Raw genomic sequence first — 22,599 nt, forward strand, 5'->3', positions numbered from 1 at the left:
TCACTTGATGCTGATGGGCTGCTTTCTTCAAATTATGGGTCACTTTTTGACTAATATAAACCAAATTCAGCCTATCGATTGTCGTTGAAGCCCTGGTTGCAACAGAGAGGAAGTACACCGGAAAAACGCACCTTGAGTGTGTGTCTCTCCGTCGTAGACAGCATCATCTACAGGCAGCTGTCATCTACAGGCGGCCACGCAGATCCAGCGCGTCACGGGAGCTCGCCGGCGGACGCCAAGTGATGACGTCGCAGGCGCCTATCAAGCCCCGCCTTCAAAGACGGCTTCACCCTCGGCTCGTCGGCGTCTGACGTCATACGCAGCGCCTTGGCGGCGTTCCGGCTTAGACGGTGCGATAGGCCGTGGCGGAGCCGAGCTTGGAAGCCAAACGGAACCGAGACGAGGCAGGCCGAAGAGACGAGAAGAGGACTGGCGGAGAGAGGTAAAGAAGGCTCGGCGGAGGGAACGAGAGTACAGGGGTTTCACCCGAAGTCACGGAGGGCCTACGGTCGTTGCTGTTTTGGAAGGCCCTTTGTCCTCCGCCGTGCTTGCGGCACATCCTTCACCAAGAGCTGCGGCTTCGGAACCCCATGGAGCGTCGGGGTGGGATGTATTAGATATGCGCTATCCATAACTAGGAGTTGCGCGCGGGTGGCTGAGGGAGTGTCAGATGACCCTACACGGCGTGCATGAAGACACGGGGCCGGTACCGCGTGTCTGAACCGTGTGGTGCGGTGGGAAAGTCCGCCTCGGTTTTGGGAAGCGGTCAGCGGAATGCCCGCAATGTCCCGGCCCGGTGCCGCAGAGCACTCGAGCGGAAAGTCGGCCCCGCAGCGGTCAGTGCAGAGATGTGCCCACTCACGCCGGGGCTGATCAGTGTTCGGAGACCGTGGAGGAGGAGGGGGTGGTCGGGTAGCGCAAGTCGTGTGCAGCCGCCGCGCAGTCCTTAGCGATTTTTCTTCCTCCTCGCGGAATGGCGCTTCATTCACATTGTTTTTTTCTTATTTTCTGTTGTTGTCTCGTGGCGCATGTGCTAATGTCAGGCAGCTCTTCTGGAGCCCGTTAGTCCACTGAGGTCCTTCCTCATCCAACACACCCACTCGCCGCGTACCCGTCCTCCGATTCAAAAGACGCGACGGAAAGGTCATCAGCATCTGGACTTGCTGTGCAGCCATAGTCCGCGCGACCAACAATGCCCTTCTTAGCCGTCTGACAAATGAAAAGTGCCAGGGCTTCGTGGGGCGTGGGTTGCAGTGGCTCCAGCTGTGTGCATTCGCAGCACGTGAGCTCTCGTAGGAGGATTTTGATTTCCGTGAGCTTGCAAAATTCCATTAGTTGCTGCCTCCAAATCTGTGAGGTGCACTTTGGGATGCGGGCGTCTTGGGCCCCAAAGCCACGTCGTGGTCGCCACTCTCCCTCTAAGTCTTTCCCGTTAGGCCTGTCCATGGAGCTTTATCAATCACACCGTTTCACTCGTCGCCAGTGCCCTGATTCTTTATCATTTTTTTGTTTATTTTAGATCCACAAAACAAACTGATGCCGATTCTGCTTTGCTATTGCTGTATCGGAGGCACTGCAACTTTCTTTGTATCTTATCTTTCCATCGGTTAAAAGGGTGAAATTTATTCCCTTACTGAGAAATAATAAGAAAACTTAGTGATCCAAATTACTGGTTACTGGCCCTTCATTTTTAAATTATTTGCAGAGTAATGTTCCCTTTTTTGACTCATATTTTGACGCAAATAGATGTGCACACTTTCTCTAAAGCAGCAAACAGTTTTTTTTTCTTTTCAACCACACTTGGCACAGGATAAGAGGTCTAACTCGCTGGCAAAGCTTAAATGCAGACTGAGACACACAAACTATGATTGCCAAAATGTGTTAATAAAATCATGTTTCTATTATTTCCTTATTTGTGTGATACCTTTATCCAAAGTGCATTTCAACATTTATGATCCAATTGGCTCCATTTCATTAGTTTTTCCAAGTGGAGCACAAGCAGGTGAAGTGACTTGCTCAGCGTCATACAGTGGCAGTAGTCAGATTTGAACCCAGAGCTCTCTGTCTTGAAGTTCAAAGCCTTAACCACAATGCCACACTCCCTGCCTCTACTCTTATGTCACTTTGTAATCTGTGCTAACTTATAAAATATCGTAATGTTTCAGAAAATATGACTGCAGCAATGTTTGTTCTGTTCTGCTATTTCTGTAATATGTGTGCAACCAAAGGATTTGTTGCGGCGTAACCAGTAGTATGAAAGAAACTGAAAGCGGTCTTTTTATGTTTCCCCAAAGTTGCTAAAGCCTTTGCTTCAGATAATGAGTGCTGTGGTTTACTCCTGTTCAAGTGATGGCGCTGAAAGGCTGGTAGCATAGGGCAGCAGCTGGAGCAGACAAACTCCACAAGGTCCTCTTTGGGTTAAACCCAGAGAGATGCCTTATTTCTGAATCCAATCACTTTTCAAATTCCTAATTATACAAAAAAATAAAACAAACACAACTTAAAAGAAACTAGCCAAATATGAATTCTCTGGTAGGTAGTTTGTTCAAATTAAGGCCAATTTGCATACATGAGCAAGTAGGGGTATTTTACATACTTTATCTCAATTTTCTCAGATTGGTTGCACATGCGATTACCTGAGTGTCATGATATGGAGGTCTTGGCGTGAGACCCCCAAAGGCTGCTGCTCAAGCAGGCTGGAATCTTCACTGATCTGCCCAGCTAGACCCCAGATACTACCTGCTGCTTTCAGCTACAACAGTACCAAAAATGGGGAGCTGGCAAAACATTTCCAGCAAAAGGCCACAAGAGGAGGGTTGGCCGTAACCTCTTCGCTTGTAGTAAAAAGGGCAAATGAAAAATCCTTTTAAATATGTGATTGTTTGTATTATATACTGGTTTGTAGTTTGATATTCTAATTGAAAGCTTTGCATTTCCTATCTTTGAGTTTTATGTGGTATTATTTGTATCCAATGTTCTGTTCTGTTGTTCATCCTGAATTTCTCTGAAGTTCTTGAACATGGGAAAAGTGCTCTATAAATCAAATGTTTTATAATTTCTTTTATGCTACAGCAGATTAATTTGCAGGCTTTATCTGGTGTTATGTTGCTATTTTTTGTAGATTTTGACTGTCATGCTCTCTTTCTCTGCAGCCTTATTTGCAGTAAGCGTTGTTAGTTTGTGGGCACACTTCCACTGCATCAACAGTTCACTCTCTTAAACTGTCCCCCATTTTCAATTGTGTTTGTGACATTGTCATAGTTTATGTTCCAAGTGCAGTTTTGCCTTTGGTTTGAATCCTCCCTCCTAGCATCACCACTGGCCCACTCAAGTTTAATAAATGAGTAATGGAACACCGCTGTGCCTCTGTGATTGTGCAGCAGGTTTAAAGTAAAGCCAGCTATTGTCAGGCGCTTGAAGGGCATGTGGGGCAGTTCAGCACAATCCTGCTGATTTAACTTTCTTGTCAAATGTGGTATAGTATGGGTAAGCGGTGACTGCAGTGTTGAAGGGGAGCTTATTCTGCTTGCCTTGACGTGCCCTGTCAGATTGTTTGTCATACCAGTAGCACTGTGACTGTCATGGTAGGGTCCTAGGGTGACCGTATTTCACTTTATACTCTTTGTTACATAAACCTTAACAGAGCGCCTCAAATCTCATTCTTTTGCCACACTGTAGTCAATGGAGGCTGTGATTGGGGGTCTCGAGAGACTCAGTGTGTGGGCTTGTGAGTGTCCTGATAAAAACCAAGAGCTAGGCCTTTAATGACCTCTTGGCCATGGCCATCGGCAGTGTGTCTGTCTGTGGGGAGAGTGTTGACCTCGGCGGTGACATTCATGTCTCTGGTGACTCATCCTATGAAGTCAGTAGATGGATTGGGAGAGCATGGGTTGTCATGAGGTCCCTGGAGAGGGGTGTGTGGCGCTCCTGATATCTGCAAAAGGCCCTTCCTTTTACGTCTAACGCCAGGCAGCTAGACAGGGTACCAGAACAGGCAGGAGAACCCATTACACTTTTATTATGCATTGCCTAAATAGATTGTGTCATAAAGAAAAGCAAAATCATGTGTGAACACCATGCAGCCTGGCACTGTTGGATGTTGACTCTTCTCCGGGCAGCAAATTTATTGTGTTGCTTGACGTGTCAGCAGTAAGTCTGAGGATTGTTGTCTTGACAATCCCCTGCTTGCGTCTCTGAACCTACAAAGTTAATCCGAGTACGTGGTGGTCATCCTGTCTGTCAAACCACTTGGCCTTTTTTTTTCCCCCCAGTTTAATTTCCTTTTTCCTAAAAGTGCGTTCAGAGCTGACCTGTTTCTGCCATTAGAATCGGGAGGCACAGTGAGGTGTGCTTCTGTAAATGAGTTGCCCTTGTGCCATCATCCAAACTTCATCAAACTAAAATCCTGTTTCCAAAATCGGCTGCTGTAGCTTCTGACATCATAAACTTTAACATACAGGTGCTGGTCATAAAATTAGAATATCATGACAAGGTTGATTTATTTCAGTAATTCCATTCAAAAAGTGAAACTTGTATATTAGATTCATTCATTACACACAGACTGATGTATTTCAAATGTTTATTTCTTTTAATGTTGATGATTATAACTGACAACTAATGAAAGTCCCAAATTCAGTATCTCGGAAAATTCGAATATTGTGAAAAGGTTCAATATTGAAGACACCTGGTGCCACACTCTAATCAGCTAATTAACTCAAAAGCCTTTAAATGGTCTCTCAGTCTACTTCTGTAGGCTACACAATCATGGGGAAGACTGCTGACTTGACAGTTGTCCAAAAGACGACCATTGACACCTTGCACAAGGAGGGCAAGACACAAAAGGTCATTGCTAAAGAGGCTGGCTGGTTGGTCACAGAGCTCTGTGTCCAAGCACATTAATAGAGAGGCGAAGGGAAGGACAAGATGTGGTCGAAAAAAGTGTACAAGCAATAGGGATAACCGCACCCTGGAGAGGATTGGGAAACAAAACCCATTCAAAAATGTGGGGGAGATTCACAAAGAGTGGGCTGCAGCTGGAGTCAGTGCTTCAAGAACCACCACACACAGACGTATGCAAGACATGGGCTTCAGCTGTCGCATTCCTTGTGTCAAGCCACTCTTGAACAAGAGACAGCGTCAGAAGCGTCTCACCTGGGCTAAAGACAAAAAGGACTGGACTGCTGCTGAGTGGTCCAAAGTTATGTTCGCTGATGAAAGTAAATTTTGCATTTCCTTTGGAAATCAAGGTCCCAGAATCTGGAGGAAGAGAGGAGAGGCACAGAATCCACGTTGCGTGAGGTCCAGTGTAAAGTTTCCATAATCAGTAATGGTTTGGGGTGCCATGTCATCTGCTGGTGTTGGTCCATTGTGTTTTCTGAGGTCCAAGGTCAACGCAGCCGTCTACCAGGAAGTTTTAGAGCACTTCATGCTTCCTGCTGCCGACAAACTTTTATGGAGATGCAGATTTCATTTTCCAACAGGACCTGGCACGTGCACACAGTGTTCTTGATTGGCCAGCAAACTCGCCTGACCTTAACCCCATAGAAAATCTATGGGGTATTGTGAAGAGGAAGATGCAATACGCCAGACTCAACAATTCAGAAGAGCTGAAGGCCACTATCAGAGCAACATGGGCTCTCCTAACACCTGAGCAGTGCCACAGACTGATCGACTCCATGCCACGCCGCATTGCTGCAGTAATCCAGGCCAAAGGAGCCCCAACTAAATATTGAGTGCTGTACACGATCATACTTTTCATGTTCATACCTTTCAGTTGGCCAACATTTCTAAAAATCCTTTTTTTGCATTGGTCTTAATTGATATTCTAATTTTCTGAGATACTGAATTTGGGACTTTCATTAGTTGTCAGTTATAATCATCAAAATTAAAAGAAATAAACATTTGAAATACATCAGTCTGTGTATAATGAATGAATCTAATATACAAGTTTCACTTTTTGAATGGTATTCATGATATTCTAATTTTATGACCAGCACCTGTATTGCTCGACCATTCATATTTTTGACTTGCTGTTGGGGTTTCTTGCAATACTGAAATTTCAAACATTGATACAAAGAAAAGCACTGAAGTTTAATACCATTTTATATTCCAGATATCATTAAATGTTAATTATTGCAATCTTTTGTAAACAGTAGTCATATTTTAAAATGATGTGTAAACATTCAAGTAAAAAGAACGCTCATTAATGTGGTCTCCTGTAAACAGTTGTTTAGAACAGTAGACTACTAACACACTGAAAGGCTTTGAATAAATGAAAGCAGCACACGTTGCATTTTTGTGTAACTAAACTGACGTCTTCCACAGTTTCATGTCAGCGCACTCTTTGATGAGGCCACAATGTCCTTTTGTTGTGCTGCAAATGAGCCATGATGAGCTAAACACACGCTCTGAAGTGTAGCTGCAATATATGAGCACTTGGAGGACTGTTTATGCAGCTGAACGCTGGAATGTTACAGCGCTTTAAGTTCTACAGTAAATGTGATGAAATAATTTTTAAATTGCATGTAATGAAAAATTAAAAAGTAATGTGCAACAGCAGGATGCTTTGCAGTGCCAGTTTAAACATCAAGGGAGTGAAGGAGCTCCAGGGGGTCATTTAGCTGGGCTGTACCCCCCTGCCCATTCTGTTGGCCGGTGCGGCTTTTTAACGCCAGTCTGTTTGAGAGATGCTTACACTAAACCTGCAGCAACATATTCAAAGTCTGAAGTCACAGGCGTGTGGCCGTGGAGATCATTTCATTTTACTTTGCCATGTCCATGTCCTCTACAGTTTGAGGGGTACTTGTGTACTAAATGGACGGCGGTGAAACCTCCCCCTTGGAGCCCCAACACTAGAATGGGTAGGGAGAAACCTTATGTGACCTCCCCTCTTCAATTTGGTATCTAACCCCACAAGTGAATATTTGTATTTCTATAATATTCCAATTTCTCCCCTCGCCTCCCCCCCCCACCCCCCAATAAATATGTTATGAATTCATCAAAACACTTGTGTTCTAAAAGGATGGCATGACAAAGGAAAACAGAAGTACCGTTTGAGGAGGATGATGATGATTATAGTAGTTCTTGGATTATTCTGTATGTTGTAACCCAGTTTACGTGTCTGACACAATGTGTGTTACAAGTCTCTGGTGCACACCGTGTGTGTTTAGGCGTGATACTGCAGAGTTTCATTTTGCATTCGATATCATATGATACATTTATTGTTTTCGCATCAGCTTTGCTTGTTTTAAACTTATTTGGTTTTTTTTCTATATTTTTTTCTTTTTGTCTGATGTTCAGAGAATGCACTGTTTAGTGAAGACTGGTGACGTGACTGAAGTGTTTAAAAACGATGAAGGGAAGTCGTACAGTGGGTAGAGAAGGCAACTTTCAAATGAGTTCTTCAAGAACACAGTGGAAACTTGTGAAGGGTCAATTTCATTTAAACATTAGAAGGACTTCACACAGAGAAGCACAGACACTTGGAATAAGTGACCAAGTAGTGTGGTGGACAGGAGGACTTTAGGGACCTTCAGAGCTCACAGTGACATCCAGTTAAGTGGGTTGGTCTAGATGGCCTGTTCTCATCTCAGTCTTACTAATGTTGTAACGCATTGTACAGCAATACACTAAATCCACAGATGCTATTATCATGTCATACCTGAAGTTGGGGTGAATGAGCATCAAAGACGTACTTTCCCTCAGTGGGCATTATGAAAAGTGCAGACTGTGCTCGCCAGCAGAAGCCCTCTGTTTATGTTGCTAGTGTCACAGTTGTATTATTTGACTTGTCGGGTATACTGTTACACGCTGGACTTTTAGTTTTTAACATGCTATGTCCCACCAAGAATTTCTAATGCCCCTCTTACCATATTGGCATGGAGCTTGGGCTGATGTTGCCCCTGAATGAGTACCACAGAACAAAACTGACCCACAGGTAACAAATGGTGGCAGATCCTGCACTTCATGCATTAAACGTTTAACAACAAAAAAAAGGTTTTAACCTGTGGGTGGGGGGAGACTATCATTGCTTCATAACACAACAGTTAGTTTATTCTTGTTAGTATTTCCGCAATTTAGAAATAAGGTACCTCATGAAGTTCTCAGTACTGACTTGGGTGGCAGTCCTTGAAGTGTTTGACTGATCTAATCATCAAGTCTTCATACAGCCTGCATCTTAAAGTTGTGGCTTTCCGTCCCCATTTGCCACAAAGCCAAAATAATTCCAGACTCCACTCTGGATACCCTCTTGAGTTGGTTAAGCAGCTAGTGAAGGCTCCAGAGCCACTGAAGCTGCCATTTTACTGGGCTGCAGCTCTTGCCATGGCATCCTGGAAGTGCATTCATAATGCAGACAACTGAAGCAGTGCCATGAGAAACTGAAGTAATTTTAAAATGGTAAAATCGATACTGATTAATATTTCAGTACATTTGACAGCACTGCTCACAGTATAGAAGAGCAAATTACACTTTCTACTTAAATAAATTCTCAAGCAAGTGCCAAAGCATTACTGGAGCAAATATATTTTCAGTAGCCAGTTAACATAACAGGCTGTTTTGCTTTATTTTTTAATGTAACAGGCGGCTTCAGTATAGAAAAGAATAAAGCATCTTTGTTAAGGTTTACGTTTTGAACATTACCAGAAAAAGTCCCGCTCATTTCTCCAACACACCATTAGCTAACAGCTGCTTGTCTCTTGTGTCCCACAGGAAGTCAAATTTTGCAGGTTGTTTCAGAAGTCAAGCTGGCCGCCGCACTTTTCTTTTTGTGTGTCAAGCAGTATTTGGCCACCAGGTGGAGCTGATACGCCTTTGTTTACTGGTTCCCCCTCTCTGGGCCTGTTGTCGTGTGGACAGCCACATGCGCTGCATTGATCAAACAATCTGCTGCCGTTGCTCAGCACAGAGAATGAGGATGCGCGCTGCTTTTGAATGCCCATTGATGTGACTGGACACGAGTGGGAAATTGATCCACCTCTTCCTTTTCTCTGCATTCCCTCACAAGGGTGCTACAAAAATGAGTCTGTTTTTTATTTCTCCACAGCAGCTAGTTCTCAGGGTGAGGGCCTCAGGTACCAGACTCAATGACCGTCCAGCGCGATGTCCGAGAAGTCAGGCCAGAGCACCAAGGCAAAGGATGGAAAGACCAAGTATGCCACCCTCAGCCTGTTTAACACTTACAAGGGCAAGTCACTGGAGACGCAGAAAAGCGCAGGTGGGTATGCGTCTTGGGGGCTGAACCTCTCAGCAAGTGATGGCGGGCATAACTGTGTCCTTTGCTTTTCTGTTTGTTTGACTCTCAGTGGCAGCTCGACATGGCCTACAGAGCCTTGGGAAGGTAGCAGTGAGCAGGCGCATGCCCCCGCCTGCCAACCTGCCCAGCCTGAAAGCAGAGAACAAGGGCAACGATCCCAACGTCAACATAGTTCCTAAAGATGGCAGTGGCTGGGCATCGCGCCAGGACCAGCCTGGGGAGGAACGGTAAGTTTTTCTGTATCATCATAAAGCCAGACCTGAGTAGTTGGGAACATCACCCTCAGGCTTGACTGCTGGCGGTGTTGTCCTTGCAGTCCCCAGGAGACCACGACGCCACCACCACCACCACCACCAAAGCCGGGACCCCCACCCCCTCAGGAGGTGAGCAGTGGAACAGGTCGCTCCTGGGCCAGTAGCAGACCGGGCCCACAGATAGACGGTAGGCCAGTCATCCTTTTGTCTTTTGCCTTTCCGTGCTCTGCTGAAGTGCTGTGGGCCGGACTCTGAGCCACTTGGGTCTGTTGTAGGTGCCGCCGGTCTGAACAGCCACTTCCATCAGGATTTCCCCAGTCTGCAGGCAGCCGGGGAGTCTGAAAAGCCTGGAGAAGAGAAAGAGGCGGAGGAGCCATATGGGCCAGGCCCTAGTCTCAGACCGCAGAGTACGTGTCGTCAAGTTGCCTGGAAGGATGACCCATTGCTTTTTGTTTTAGACTGATCATTGTTTCTCTGTAGATGTGGGCAGCTGGAGAGAAGGAGGTGGGCGAAATCTCAACGTCACTTCAGGGACCTCCGAAATGGATGCCAGAGAAGCTGCAGCAGAGGAGGGAGGGCCAAGCAACTGCACTCCATCCCCAACCCCAGAGCCAGAGGTTCTCAAGGCTCCCAGCGAGCAGTGGGAGAAAAGGGACGTTCGTGACAGGCCATCAGTTGGGCAGCCAAAGCTTAATGGGCAACAACTGGCTGGTGGAGTGGCCCCTCTCCCGACTCAATTTAGAAATATGATGCCATCATATGTAAGTGTGTGTGTGTGTGCGCGCCTACATATGAGGAGCCTGCAGGTGATGCGACTCACTTGAGCAATGGCCTTCCTTTATATGTTGCAGATGTTTCCTGCCTATCCCAGAATGCCGTATACCCCGGTGCAAGGTGCCACTTTACGGTATGCCCAGCCACAGGAGGCCAACAAGTGAGTGTTAAGTTGGGGTTGTGTGCCTTCCCTCGTAGGCATTTCCTGGTGGAAACTGCTACACGTAGGCTACTCAGTTTATGGGAACATGCTGGGTATTTTACGCCTGCCAGGAGGGACGGACTCCCCAAGTTTTCTGTGACCATGTATGTTATTGAGTGTCCTGCCTTGGTACTTAGCTGTGTATGTTGCCTTTGCTCAAGGGGCCCCAGGACTGCTGTACGTGTCCCTCAGGGCTGGCCTCAAGATGGTGTGGACAGGCCCTCCATTGTCAGTGCCACAGACCTGAAGGAGCTGGACAGTCTGGACACTGAGGCAGATGAGGGCTGGGCTGGTGAGTGTGTTTCCAGTGTTGCAGTAAAAAGCATGTGACCTGAATGTCAAATGACCTCTAAACTTGTCAATGTCAGGGGCGCAGATGGAGGTGGATTACACAGAGAAGCTCAACTTCAGTGATGATGAGGAAAACCAGGCAAGCAAAGAAAAAGGCGACAGTTGGTGAGTGGGACAAATTGTTTGGCTGCCTTCCACTCGTGTCCAGGGCCTCTGACTAATTCTCCTTTGAACCTCAGGGAGTGGATGAGTAAAATGGAGAAGATGCGATCCCGTAATGCTGAGAGCCACGAAGAGCGATTGGAGGAAGAGGAATGGCCTAGCAGCAAGGGTACACCCCCAGCACCAGTTTCTCCAAACGCTAGAGGACAGCTTGACATACAGGTGAGGTGATGTTTGCAGGCACCCACAACCAGTCCTACTATAAGTCCTCACATTGACGTGTCTTATTGGCTCACAGGGAGCTCCTTCAGTACGCCACCTGTCTGCTGTGCCACCGCCAGGACGGACAAAACCACAGGCTGCTACTACTGATGAAGATTTGGAGGCATGGAGGCAGAAGCGCAAAAAGCAGACGGAGATGTCTGAAGCAGCAGAGCGTGCGCGGCGGAGGAGGGAAGAGGAGGAGCGTAGGATGGAGATCCAGCGTCTGGCTGCATGTGCAGAAAAGCTGAAGCGGCTGGATGAAAAGTTCAGACCTGCTCCACTTGCCACACCCGTGGCTGAAAATGCACCAGTGCCACCTCAGGAGGAGAATGTAGAGCCCATCCCTGCCTCTCCAGAACAGAGTGATTCACCAAGCCAGGAGCCACAGCCACCAGTGGAAGAAGTGCCAGCACCACCAGCACCTGCAACACCTGCAGAAGAAGCCGAGGACAAGTCTGAGGTGGAGGAGCAGACAGAACCAGAATATACCTGTGAGGGGGAGGATTCCAAGGATGGAGGTCCTGAGCCAGGTAGGGGGGACAGGAGCAGGAGGAATTAGGACAGGTAGTGTCAGTGTCGATGGACCTATAAGTGAACATTCTCTTATGTTTGTTGTTGTTAGCAGAGGAGGAGCCCCCTATGATTGCTCCAGTCCTTTCAGTGGAGAGTGAGGGAGGGGAGTGCAATGTCCACTCACGCCCCTCTGGGTACTCCAAGCAGTTTCAGAAGAGCCTGCCACCACGCTTCCAGAGACAACAGGTAGGTGGTGGGCCTGTTGGGACTGGTCTGTTGGCCTTATGCAGCAGTGCTCTGTCATGATTTCGTTTTAGTTACAGGAGCAGATGAAACAGCAGTGGCAGCAACAGCAGGCAATGGCTGGCCCTCCTCCCTCAGGTGGCCCAGTGACGACGGCACAACATCGCTCTTTGTATCAGCCTATGGGCCCTCACCATCAGCACTTGGCCTCCATGGGGTTTGACCCACGCTGGTTGGTGATGCAGTCATACATGGAACCCTGCATGATGTCTGGCCGTGCCACTATGGAAATGTCCAATATGCACCCAGGTATGCATTGCCCATTGTGGGGTGGTTGAGCGGCATGACCAATCTGTTCTTGACCCCATGTGTCCTTTGTCTGTCTGTGCAGGGCGTTTGGCTCCAAAGCCAGTAGTAAGAAGGGAGCAGATGGAAAGCACGGAGGCATTTGAGCACGTTGGCAGATCAGCGCGGGATCCTGCAGCAGCCGTCTGGGCAGCAGAGCCGTACCCTCTGCCAGAGCCTACACCTGCGGGTACACCCCCCAAGGTGGCAGATGAACCGAGGTAATGTGTGATGTGCAGGGCTCACTGTTTACTGCTGTGCAGTAGTGATGGGTGATACTACTGTTGATTTTCTATTCAAACTGATACTGGGTGATACTGAGGCCAGCATTGCCAGTGTGTCATCTTGTAAGAATGGTTAACCTTCTATAAAAACTTTCAGTATGTGTGGACCTCAAAGTCAGTCAGTCATCGTCCAACCCGCTATATCCTAACTACAGGGTCACGGGGGTCTGCTGGAGCCAATCCCAGCTAACACAGGGCGCATGGCAGGAAAAGTCCCACACCAAGCACACACTAGGGACAATTTAGGATCCTGCATTTCTTTGGACTATGGGAGGAAACCCACGCAGACACGGGGAAAACATGCAGACTCCACACAGGGAGGTCTCCTTACTGCGAGGCAGCAGCACTACCACTGTGCCACCGTGCCGCCCGGACCTGAGTCACATTTTTAAAGACTTGCATTAGTAGACTGTTACATACAGTGCCGAAGATCAGACTTCTTTGCTTGTTCATGAATTGAAATTATTCAACATGTTCAGTTCTTGCAAACGATTTGTGGATCAGCAACAAGCATTAGGGTTACATTTTTGTCTTGAAAAACATTTCAAAAGTGCTACTTTTTTTTGGTTCAAAAAATGAGTTTTCGATGTAAAACATGCAAAACATTAAAAGTTCAGTCAGAAGTGTAAAATGTACAATAATGATGCCAATACCATGTGAGTGTCACTTGTGGTTTCACTGTCCGTCTGAAGGCAGATTAACTTTGTCATCACTGCTGATGGGAGGCCCCTCGACATCACTGCTCATGTCACTGTGGAGTATGCAACACTTGGGCTGCTAAAAGGCATTGCCACGTGAAGCCATTAGCACTAGGCACGCCTACTGGTGAGAGAAGATGACGCGCCTATACCATTACTTGGGTCTAACACTCTTGGGCCTTTTTTTAACAGCCCAAGTGAAGTAAGGCTAATATCGAGTAGTTTGAAAATGTGTTCTGAGTATGTCTATTCATCAAGCTATAAATGTAATCTACTCCTCACTAAAAGAAATCAACAACCCCACATCCGTTTATGATCCTAACGTTACCTGGGTACTGCCAGCCTTTGTGGAAGGCTTCAAGTGCAGACTACAGCCCTTTGGCAACCATGCCAGGCTTTTTAGCCTGAGTGTTTGTGCTCTCTTCTGATCGCATGTGTTTGGCAACTGAGTGACTTTCATGTGTGTTATCAGGTTTTTGGTGTTACTGCAATAATGTATGGTCTTCTGACGCGTATCACATTTTGCTTCATTATTGTTCTGTGGAGTGAAATTACTCCAAACGACGCTTCACTTTCTTTCTGCTGTTGCCTTACATACACACTCCCAGATCTTTGGCTGGTGGATCGCGCACTGCCAATGTGAATGCAGGATGATGAAAAGTGCAGAAGGAAAAATAGCTTCCATTTTACACAGTATGACACATTTAATCATGATCTCGCCATCAAATGCTTTTTAAAAAACTTCTCTGCACTTGCATATTATTGAAATGTGTATCAATACTTTAATGTGAACGTGGATGTTTAAATTAAAAGGTCAGGATCAGAGGCATCTATACTTGACTTTAGCATCGATCTGCCCGTCCCTACTGTACACACTTCAGCTCCTTCTTTCTTGCTGCAGGTTGGAGGAAGCTGCAGAACTGGAGCGGGGCCTTGTGGATCCTCCGACCAAGATCGATGTTTTCCTGGATGCCCCCATCAGTAAGGACCCAGGTGTAGATGTGCAGAATGAGAATGAGCAAACAGACAAGCAGCTTGGCACTCCAGAGTGCCAGCCTGTGGAGGTGATGTGCAGCACCACTGTCCAGACCCCTGACCCCTCTGAACTGACAGAAAAAGCTAAGGAAAGTCTGCAGCCTCTGAGCAGGACTACCCCACCAACTGAGAATCTGCCCAAAGTTGAAAAGCCCCCTAAAGTGAAGTCGGAGACCCGCTGGGGCCCTAGGCCAAGCTCTAGTAGAAAGGAAGGAGCTAGTGAGAGGCCCATCCGCAGGTCAGGCCCCATTAAAAAGCCCATCCTACGTGATATGAAGGAAGAACGAGAGCAGCGGAAGGAGAAGGAGGAGCGGTCAGAACGGACAGTGAGCAGGAAGGAGGTACTGGTCAAAGCGGAGAGCAGTAAGCCTGCTGCCGACTCCAAAAGGGAGGAGACGATCGTCACCCCACCCATCAAGACGGTGCCCATAGTCCCTGATGACAAACCAGACACACGAGCAGAGAGTCCTCCAGCCAATGAGAAGCTGCACCCTGAGACCAAGTCAATCGGTAAGAAGGAGATGGCTCCGCCCCCAAGAAGCTACCGGCGAGACCGTGACAGAGACTGGGGTCCTGAGGCCAGCTACAGGGGCCGAGGTAGGGGTGAGTACTATTCACGGGGGCGGAGCTACAGAGGTACTTATGGGGGTAGGGGCCGAGGCCCAGGTGTGGGTCCACGGGGACGCAGTCGAAGTGAATATCCTTTCCGTGATGGTCGACTCCACCAAGACTTGGCACCGGCCCCTGCCCCTGCCCCTACTGGGACAAACAGGCACCGAGAGGAGGGCGAGACACGCAGCGAGAGCTCTGACTTTGAAGTGCTGCCCAAAAGACGCCGGCAGCGTGGCTCGGGCACCGACTCGGAAAGTGAAGCGCGTGACACGGCTAGCGATACTGGCGTGTCTGATAGGGAGAGTAGCAAGCTGCGTGTGGGCAAACGTGATGACTGGCCTGCCAGGTCTTTCAGGGCTCAGCCCCTCTCATTCCGTCCCCCTCCTGCACTCAAGGAAGATGAGATACAGCCCAAAGCAGGCTTCCTGCCCAAAGGGGAGCCTTCTCGACGAGGAAGAGGAGGAACATACAAGCGTGGGGCTCGTGAGCGAGGCGGGCCCCCTCGCAGCACTCCCCTGCGGAGACACTGGTTAGTCAAACCTATGGACACTTTCAGGCCGGAGGATGCTGAGCCGAGACGACCTGAGCAAGGTCCAGCCTTCCACCCTGTGGCCGAGCGGCCCACCCCAAAGTTCCCTGAAGTACGGAGGGACAGGCCTCGGAGACAGCGGCCAGCAAGGCCCCCTAGACAGGACAAGCCACCTCGCTTCCGCCGACTGAAGGAAAGGGAGGCCGCCAGTGATGTGGGAGCAAGCAGTTCCCCAGCTGTGGAACAGAATGTGGGCAATGCCTTGGAAAATGTGGCGGCTGGCAGTAAATCGCCGGACCTGTCCAACCAGAACTCATCTGACCAGGCCAACGAAGAGTGGGAAACTGCCTCTGAGAGTAGTGACTTCAATGAGCGGCGGGAGCGAGAGGAGAAGAAATTGACCACCGACACTGCTTGTATCGCCACGCCACAAGCTACTGGTTCCAAAGGTGGTACATCAGAAGGAGGTGTCGGCAGCAGACGTGAAGCTGCTGCAGCGAAGAGGAGTTTCTCCAGCCAGCGTCCTGGGACAGAGCGACCCAACCGAAGAGGCAACAGTGGCCCAAAACCAGGGCGCAGCTACACCGGTGGAAAAGGAGACCGCAGGAGAGCCGAGGGCGCCAAGGGGGGCCGGCGAAGGTGAGTGTGATTAGGGGGCACAAGTGGCAGAAAGACCCGTTGCTTAGATGTTGGGGACTTGGCCCTTACTTTTTTTTTGTGTTGTTCTTTCCTTCTCAGCCTTCTGGAAGACCACACTCAAGGAGGGGATGCAGCAGATGGTATCCACACAGCTAGTTCTGGCCCGAGGATGAGCAAGGACACCTCTGGGAAACGCAGGGACGAGTCTAAGCAGGCTGCCACCCGCAAAGTCAAGGAGAAGGTGGACGCCTTATCTCAGTTTGACCTCAACAATTACGCCAGTAAGTGCTGCCAATTTCTGCATGCGTGCTCTCCCAACAACTGTGTGCCGTGGTGCTTTTTGTTTATGGTGGCAATGTCTCTGCCTCTCTAGGTGTGGTAATCATTGATGATCACCCTGAAGTGACCACTCTGGATGACCCTCAGTCCAGCCTGGTGGATGACGGCTTCACAGAGGTGGTTTCTCGCAAGCAACAGAAACGACTCCAGGATGAAGAGAGAAGAAAAAAGGAAGAGCAGAGTGTGCAGGTAGGGGCAGTGCCCGTCTGTGGGCAGGCTTTTCCAGTGGACATTTGATAAAATGGCTACCCTGTTTTCAGAGCTGGAGCAAGAAAGGCTCAAGTGAAAAGAGCCGAGGGGGCGGAGCCAAATTGCCTCCCCGATTTGCAAAGAAGCAGCAGCAGCAGGCAGCATCCCAGTCCACAGCTGCTGCTCCGCCACCTGCAGAGGCTGCTGCCAACGCAGCTGCCCATGGTACTGAATTTACCAGTCAGGGCAAGGGACTTGCAGCTGGTCAGCCACACAGCACCCTGGGAACAGAGCTCTGGGAGACCAAGATGGCTGGCTCCAGTGTGCTCAGTGACTTGAGTAAAAAATGTAAGTGGTGTTATGCCATTTTTGGGGTGGGGGTTTTGGGGGTGTTGTCACATGAGCCAATTGACCTAACCTGCCTGTCTGTCTGTCTGCCTGCCTTTTAGTAGGCCCAATTAGTCCCCCTCAGCCACCCAGTGTCAGTGCTTGGGACAAGCCCCTGACGTCCTTTGGAGGAGCCTTGGTCCCCGAGGTGAGTGCTTGTCGTCCTTTGGCTCGTGGAGCACTTTTGCAGTTGCAGACGAGTGACTGGGTTTGTCTTTAACTAGCAGAGCCTAAAGTCAGGACCAGAGGGAAGTGTGGAAGGAATCCAGTTTGGGGCTCCTTCATCCGCAGGCAGTACAGACAGTGATGGTACCCCAGCACTTCTGGACAAAGTGGCAGATAATAAGCTTCCTGAACCCAAGGAGCAGAGGCAGAAGCCGGCACGGGCTGGGCCCATCAAGCCTCAGAAGGTATGCCAATGAAGGGGGCGGTGGAGCCGAGGTAAATGCCATACGTGGTCATGCCAGAAGGTCCCTAATCATCTTCTCTGGTGTTCTGTAGCTTCCAGATTTGGTACCTCCTGAGAACAAGGAGCACAAACCCGGCCCCATTGGCAAGGAGCGTTCTCTGAGGAACCGCAAGGTGAAGGATAGCCAGCAAGTGGAGCAACAGGCCACCGAGAAGACCGTGGACCCAAACTCTCCCTCCAAAGACAGCAAGGTTGTGCCCATTGACAGCATGATGTCGGTCAACACCACTGAGTTCACTACAAGCCCAAAGGTATGCCTTGATGCCTCCTGGGAAAGGGCATCTCCCTGCCCTCCTGTGCCACTACTGTGTGCTCCATGTGGTGCTTTTGTGTTTTTCAGGAAACTGTGACAGATTACACGTCCCCCTCCTCATCTCTGGCTGATGGCACTAAAATGGATGATGGAGTAGTGCCCAGCGTGAGTAGATATGGTGGGGGAGGGAGTCAGCCCCCCAGTGGGCAGCATGCCACTGCTCATCCGCCACCCTGCGCTCCCCAAGTGCCTTTGCCTCATGCACTTCCCATCCCACGACGAGAAACCCTGCAGCAGAGCTCAGGTCTGACGCCAGTGTCTCCTGCCACAGTTGACCTGACCCTTAAGGTAAGCAGGTAGTGAGTGCCCAGACCTCTCTTGATGGGCATGGCTGGTACCACGTTAACGTGACTCTGGCTCATTTACAGATGGAATCAGCAAGGAAGGCATGGGAGAACTCACCCAGTATTGGGGAGAAGAGCTCGCCAGTGTCGACGTCGGCGTCTCCCATCACAAGTGGTGCGGCTGCCAGCAGCACCACTTACAGCTCCTTTTCTAGTACGTCGATGGCCCAGATCCCCGTGGCATCAGTAACGCCTACTACCTCCCTATCGGGTATGAGTGCAGCAGGTAACCTTCGATGGTGGGATGTACCCGCATCCTCTGTGACTTCTAATAAGCTCTTCTTCTTGCAGGCTCTGCCACGTATACCACATCGTCCTTGAGCACCAAGACAACCAGCACTTCTGACCCACCCAATATCTGCAAAGTGAAGCCTCAGCAGCTACAGGGTGGCAGCATGGCTTCAGCTGGCCACTTCTCCCAGCTGGGCTGTGTCCCCCCACAGGTGTTTGTGTCCCAGTCGGCTCCAGGTGGGTGGCACTCTAGTCAGAGGTCCGCTGCTAGATGGGATTCCACCGCTCACTGCTCGTCTTCCTCCTCTATCATGCCAGGCTCTGCTGCGCAGATCCCTGCCTTCTATGTGGACACTAGCCACTTGTTCAGCACACAACACCCAAGGCTGGCACAGCAGCAGAGCTTCCAGCCAGGCTTGTCACAGGTAGTGAGGAATGGAGGGTAACCCGGCCCGCTGCCCGCAGCATCTTCATCTCGAGCTAATGACTTTTTTTTTTTTTTTTTTTTTTTTCCCTTTTTCAGCCTACCGCAGTTCAGCAGATTCCCATACCCATCTATGCGCCACTGCAGGGGCAGCATCAGGCACAACTGGGGCCCCCTGTGTCCCAGGCACAGGAACTATTCAGCTCTTCGCTGCAACCGTACAGGTAAGCCCATTTGCCACCGCTACCGCCTCCCTGCCAACTTGAGACACAGACGTCACTGACCAGTGTTTTACTGTATGCCAGGTCCCAGCAGGCCTTCATGCAGAGCAGTTTGTCCCAGCCCTCTCCGGTGGTCCTCTCGGGGACAGGCCAGCCGTCTGCCATGATGCTGTCTGGTGCAGCCATTCATAACTACCCACCTGTGCAGCCACCTGACCTTAGTAAGGCATCATCTGGCCTGGCATTCCAGCAGACCTCCAGTGCACCTCACATACCCATCTTGTTTGAACCGCCTCTCAGTCAGCCTTCTGGGCTTGGGGGCTCACAGCTCGTGGACACGCACCTTTTGCAGGTAAGAATGGGGCCTCGGAGGGTCCCGTAATGTCCTCGTGGGTTGTCGGTCGGGTCAAGGGAGTTACTTACAATTCTTGTGTGTATCAGGCACGTCAGGGATTGAGCCAGCCCTCGAGCTTATATACCGGGCAGGTGCAGCAACCCGGTCAAAGCAGTTACTACAGCTCGGCGGCAGCGGCGGCATCTCCTAGCTCCGCTCTGCAGCAGGTGAACGTGCCCACCCACTCGCACGCCAGCCAGAGCAGCTACTACACTAGCAGACCATTCCCCAGTGCCACTCTGCAGCAGGTAAGCCTCCTGTCCGGCTGAACTCTCTGCTCTGGTCACGTTCCTCCACGTTTACCCATGTGACTTTCTGCTTGCCAGGTGACTGTGCCCCTACCCACTTCCCAGCTTTCCCTACCCAACTTTGGCTCGACGGGAGCCCCACAGCCTCTGATTGCACTTCCTCAGTCCCCTGCTCAGAGCCTCACCCGGCCGGCACAGGTCAGCCAGCCGTACCGAGGCCTAGTGAACCAGACGCAGCACAGCATGATGCCGCCACCCAATAAGGTGAGTTTGGGGTGGGGGCGTCTGGACAGTGTTGGTGGTCCGGTGAATGGCGTGGTGCTCTTAACTTGCTTCTGTATCCCCGCAGATGTGTGAAATGGACCTCAAGCTGTTTGGCAGCGGGATGGACATGAAGCCTGGGACGCCCCCCATTGGTGCTCGGAGCACCACGCCCACCTCCAGTCCGTTCAGGTGAGTGGCACGTGTCTGTGTGTGGCGCTGCTGAAAGCCTCTTTATTTTATTGACACTGGAATGGAGTAGAAGACCTCCAGCATGACAAAAGTGATGGGTGTTTACCAGCAGCCCCTGAGGAACCGGATTAACAAAACCACATTTTATCTGATTTGTGTCCGAGTCCAGAATCTGCCAGGGTGGGCAGAGTGGCGGATCAGAGGTCTTCAGTATTTTGTTTTCTTTTCTTTCTAGGGCAAGCTCGACCAGTCCCAGCAGCCAAAGCAGCAAGATGAACAGCGTGGTGTACCAGAAGCAGTTCCAGTCGGCGCCCCCTAGTGTGTGCTTGCCACAGCACTTTTCAGGGCAGTTTCCTGCACAGGTGAGGTGCCCGTCATGCCCTGGCCCCTCAGGATCTTTGCTCCTGACGTTGCTCACCTAGCTCTGCTTTCTTGCCAGATGCTGTCTCAGCCCAACTTGATGCCTCCACTGGCAAGACCCCCACACACCAGCTCCTTCCCTTCAGGGGTACAGAGAACACCCATGGGCCCCCCAATGTCTCCATCTCTTGGTGCCAGCCTCATGAACCATGCCCGGTCCCAGCATGTCGCTCGAAGCACTTCAGGGGCCCTGGCCCCCACTCGTGGTGGGCAGGCAGCCCTCAAGGCAGAGCAGGATCTCAAGGTCAGTGTGCTGCTCCTGCTGTTCCTGTGTTGCCTGCTTCACGGTGGTAGAGGGGCACACACTGTCTCCAGTGCTTTGCTCCCTGCCAGGCCTTGTTGGCACAGGTCACCAGACAAGGTTTGAATTCATAATGGGGGGGTTATGAGGAGGGGGTGTCCTGTTCCTTTTTTAATTACACGCAATTGTAGAAGGAATAAAAGTAACAAAATGTCCGTAGTGGGCACCAGTCATACGGTTTACCCAGCATTGTAAAAACCCAGGGAGCTGAAAGTGGTGCCCAGGCTTATACCCCATGGAATGGCACTACTTGAGTGTCTTTAGTCTTTTTGTAGTTTATATGAGTGGGCCTAGTCAAAGGGCGGGGGGGTGCATTATGTCCCTAGTCAGTAGTGCCCCCGTGGCACAAGTGTAAAGTTGTGTAGGACCTCGAAATGCCCCATGAAAACAGAACTCTCGGGACCCCTTGTGGCGTGACGGTCCGTTTTTGGATTGTGGTCTGCAGACCTGAATTGATGTAACGCTTTGGGATTGCGGCCTCGCTGACGGTCGGCACGGTAGAGGGGGTAGGACCTGTCCATGTAGGGGTCTTCATGCTTGTGCTGTGCCTACATCGGCTGAGTACCTGAGCACACGTGCACCGTGCCCTCACTGCGGGTAACGGCCAGTCTGCTCACATGGCGCCCCGTTAGACGGCTAGCGCTTTGGTGGCTGCTGACAGACTAAGACGCTGTCCGCACTGCCGACATTTGTCTGTGTTTTCACCTTCCAACCACACCACGCCAGCTTTTTCAGCTGCTAAAGGTGGTGCCCATGTTGTGTGACTTTTCCCTGACGGGATGCGGCTCTTTACGACATCCTCTTCCCTGATTGGTTACCCTTAACAGAAACCAAACATCCCACCATAGTGGGCATAGAAGAGTTGGCTTCCATGGTGCTGCCTGTGTTTTGCTTACCTGTTGTGTAAGTTTTAGAAATGGTGGACAAGCGACTACTTCCACTGCCCCCTAGGCTCTGTTTGTGAGACTAACTCAAGGACGTTGGTCAGTTTGTACGATTACAAGTGGGCATCGCCACCCCTCTCATACTGCATGTGAAACATCGGCCAGTCACAGCGTGGACACCTAGTTGTGTTTGGTGGGCATGCTGGCTGATGTGGGCGAGCGCGATTAGATGTAGGAGCAGCAGATGCTGCACCCAGTTGGATTCGGTTCTGTGTCCCCCTGCCTGCCCTCACTGCTGTTGTCTTCTTCTTCACTTGCAGGCCAGGCAGAGGGCCGAAGTGTTGCAGTCCACCCAGAAGTTTTTTTTGGAGCAGCAGCAGCAGCAACAACACAAGCCCGCTGGGAGCAAGATGTGCCGAAGCGACAGTGCCGGGAAGCAGCCCGCTGAAAACAGTATGGCGACCCCACCCTTGGCTCAGGAGCTCCTGGAAGTGGACAAGGGGCCTCCGGCACCCCCCAAGCCGGTGCGAACGGGGCCCATCAAGCCCCAGGCCTTGAAGCCCGATGAGACCAAGTAAGCCCTGGAGGAGGAGGAGGCCTCGAGACGTTCCTGGCTTCCCTCTTTGGCTTTTCTTCCTTCCTGTTAGTCGTATACTTTTTTTTTTTTTTTGGTTTTTTCTCGTTTCTCTTCTTTTTAAATCTTGTGCTTTTTTTTATATATATATAAAAATAAAGTGGAAAAAGTGATGACTTAGGAGCCGAGTTGCCTGTCTGAAGCTGCTTCTTCCAAGCACGGCACTGCGGGGTCACTCGCCATAGTGTGACGCTAATACCAAGAAGATACCAAGTAGAACTTGACTGGAAGCTCTTTATTGGCATACAGA

The 22,599-nt window shown here is 50.1% G+C and overlaps 1 protein-coding gene across 7 annotated transcripts; it reads left to right on the top strand.

Annotated features, from left to right (window-relative positions):
- Window positions 1-290: 290 nt before the first annotated feature.
- On the top strand, window positions 291-22,469 carry prrc2c (proline-rich coiled-coil 2C). 7 transcript variants are annotated; one of them, XM_028810713.2, is made up of 33 exons: window positions 291-442; window positions 9,044-9,214; window positions 9,303-9,480; window positions 9,570-9,694; window positions 9,783-9,914; window positions 9,988-10,268; window positions 10,359-10,441; window positions 10,645-10,775; window positions 10,852-10,939; window positions 11,014-11,158; window positions 11,235-11,730; window positions 11,823-11,959; window positions 12,031-12,265; window positions 12,348-12,522; window positions 14,185-16,098; window positions 16,198-16,379; window positions 16,472-16,626; window positions 16,698-16,974; window positions 17,076-17,161; window positions 17,238-17,423; window positions 17,515-17,733; window positions 17,823-18,083; window positions 18,164-18,350; window positions 18,431-18,607; window positions 18,689-18,795; window positions 18,894-19,018; window positions 19,100-19,367; window positions 19,457-19,657; window positions 19,736-19,921; window positions 20,007-20,110; window positions 20,346-20,472; window positions 20,550-20,774; window positions 22,036-22,469. In XM_028810713.2, the coding sequence occupies exons 2-33, from the start codon at window positions 9,100-9,102 to the stop codon at window positions 22,291-22,293; spliced, it is 7,566 nt and encodes a 2,521-aa protein (XP_028666546.2). In that variant the 5' UTR covers window positions 291-442; window positions 9,044-9,099; the 3' UTR covers window positions 22,294-22,469. The 7 variants fall into 7 exon arrangements, with proteins under 7 accessions (XP_028666546.2, XP_051789040.1, XP_051789035.1 ...); XM_051933080.1 differs by having other exon boundaries at window positions 12,037-12,265; window positions 17,241-17,423; XM_051933075.1 differs by having other exon boundaries at window positions 18,431-18,795.
- The last annotated feature ends 130 nt before the right edge of the window (window positions 22,470-22,599 follow it).

Source organism: Erpetoichthys calabaricus, chromosome 10, assembly GCF_900747795.2.
Source record: "Erpetoichthys calabaricus chromosome 10, fErpCal1.3, whole genome shotgun sequence".
In the NCBI taxonomy this organism is placed as follows: domain Eukaryota; kingdom Metazoa; phylum Chordata; class Cladistia; order Polypteriformes; family Polypteridae; genus Erpetoichthys; species Erpetoichthys calabaricus.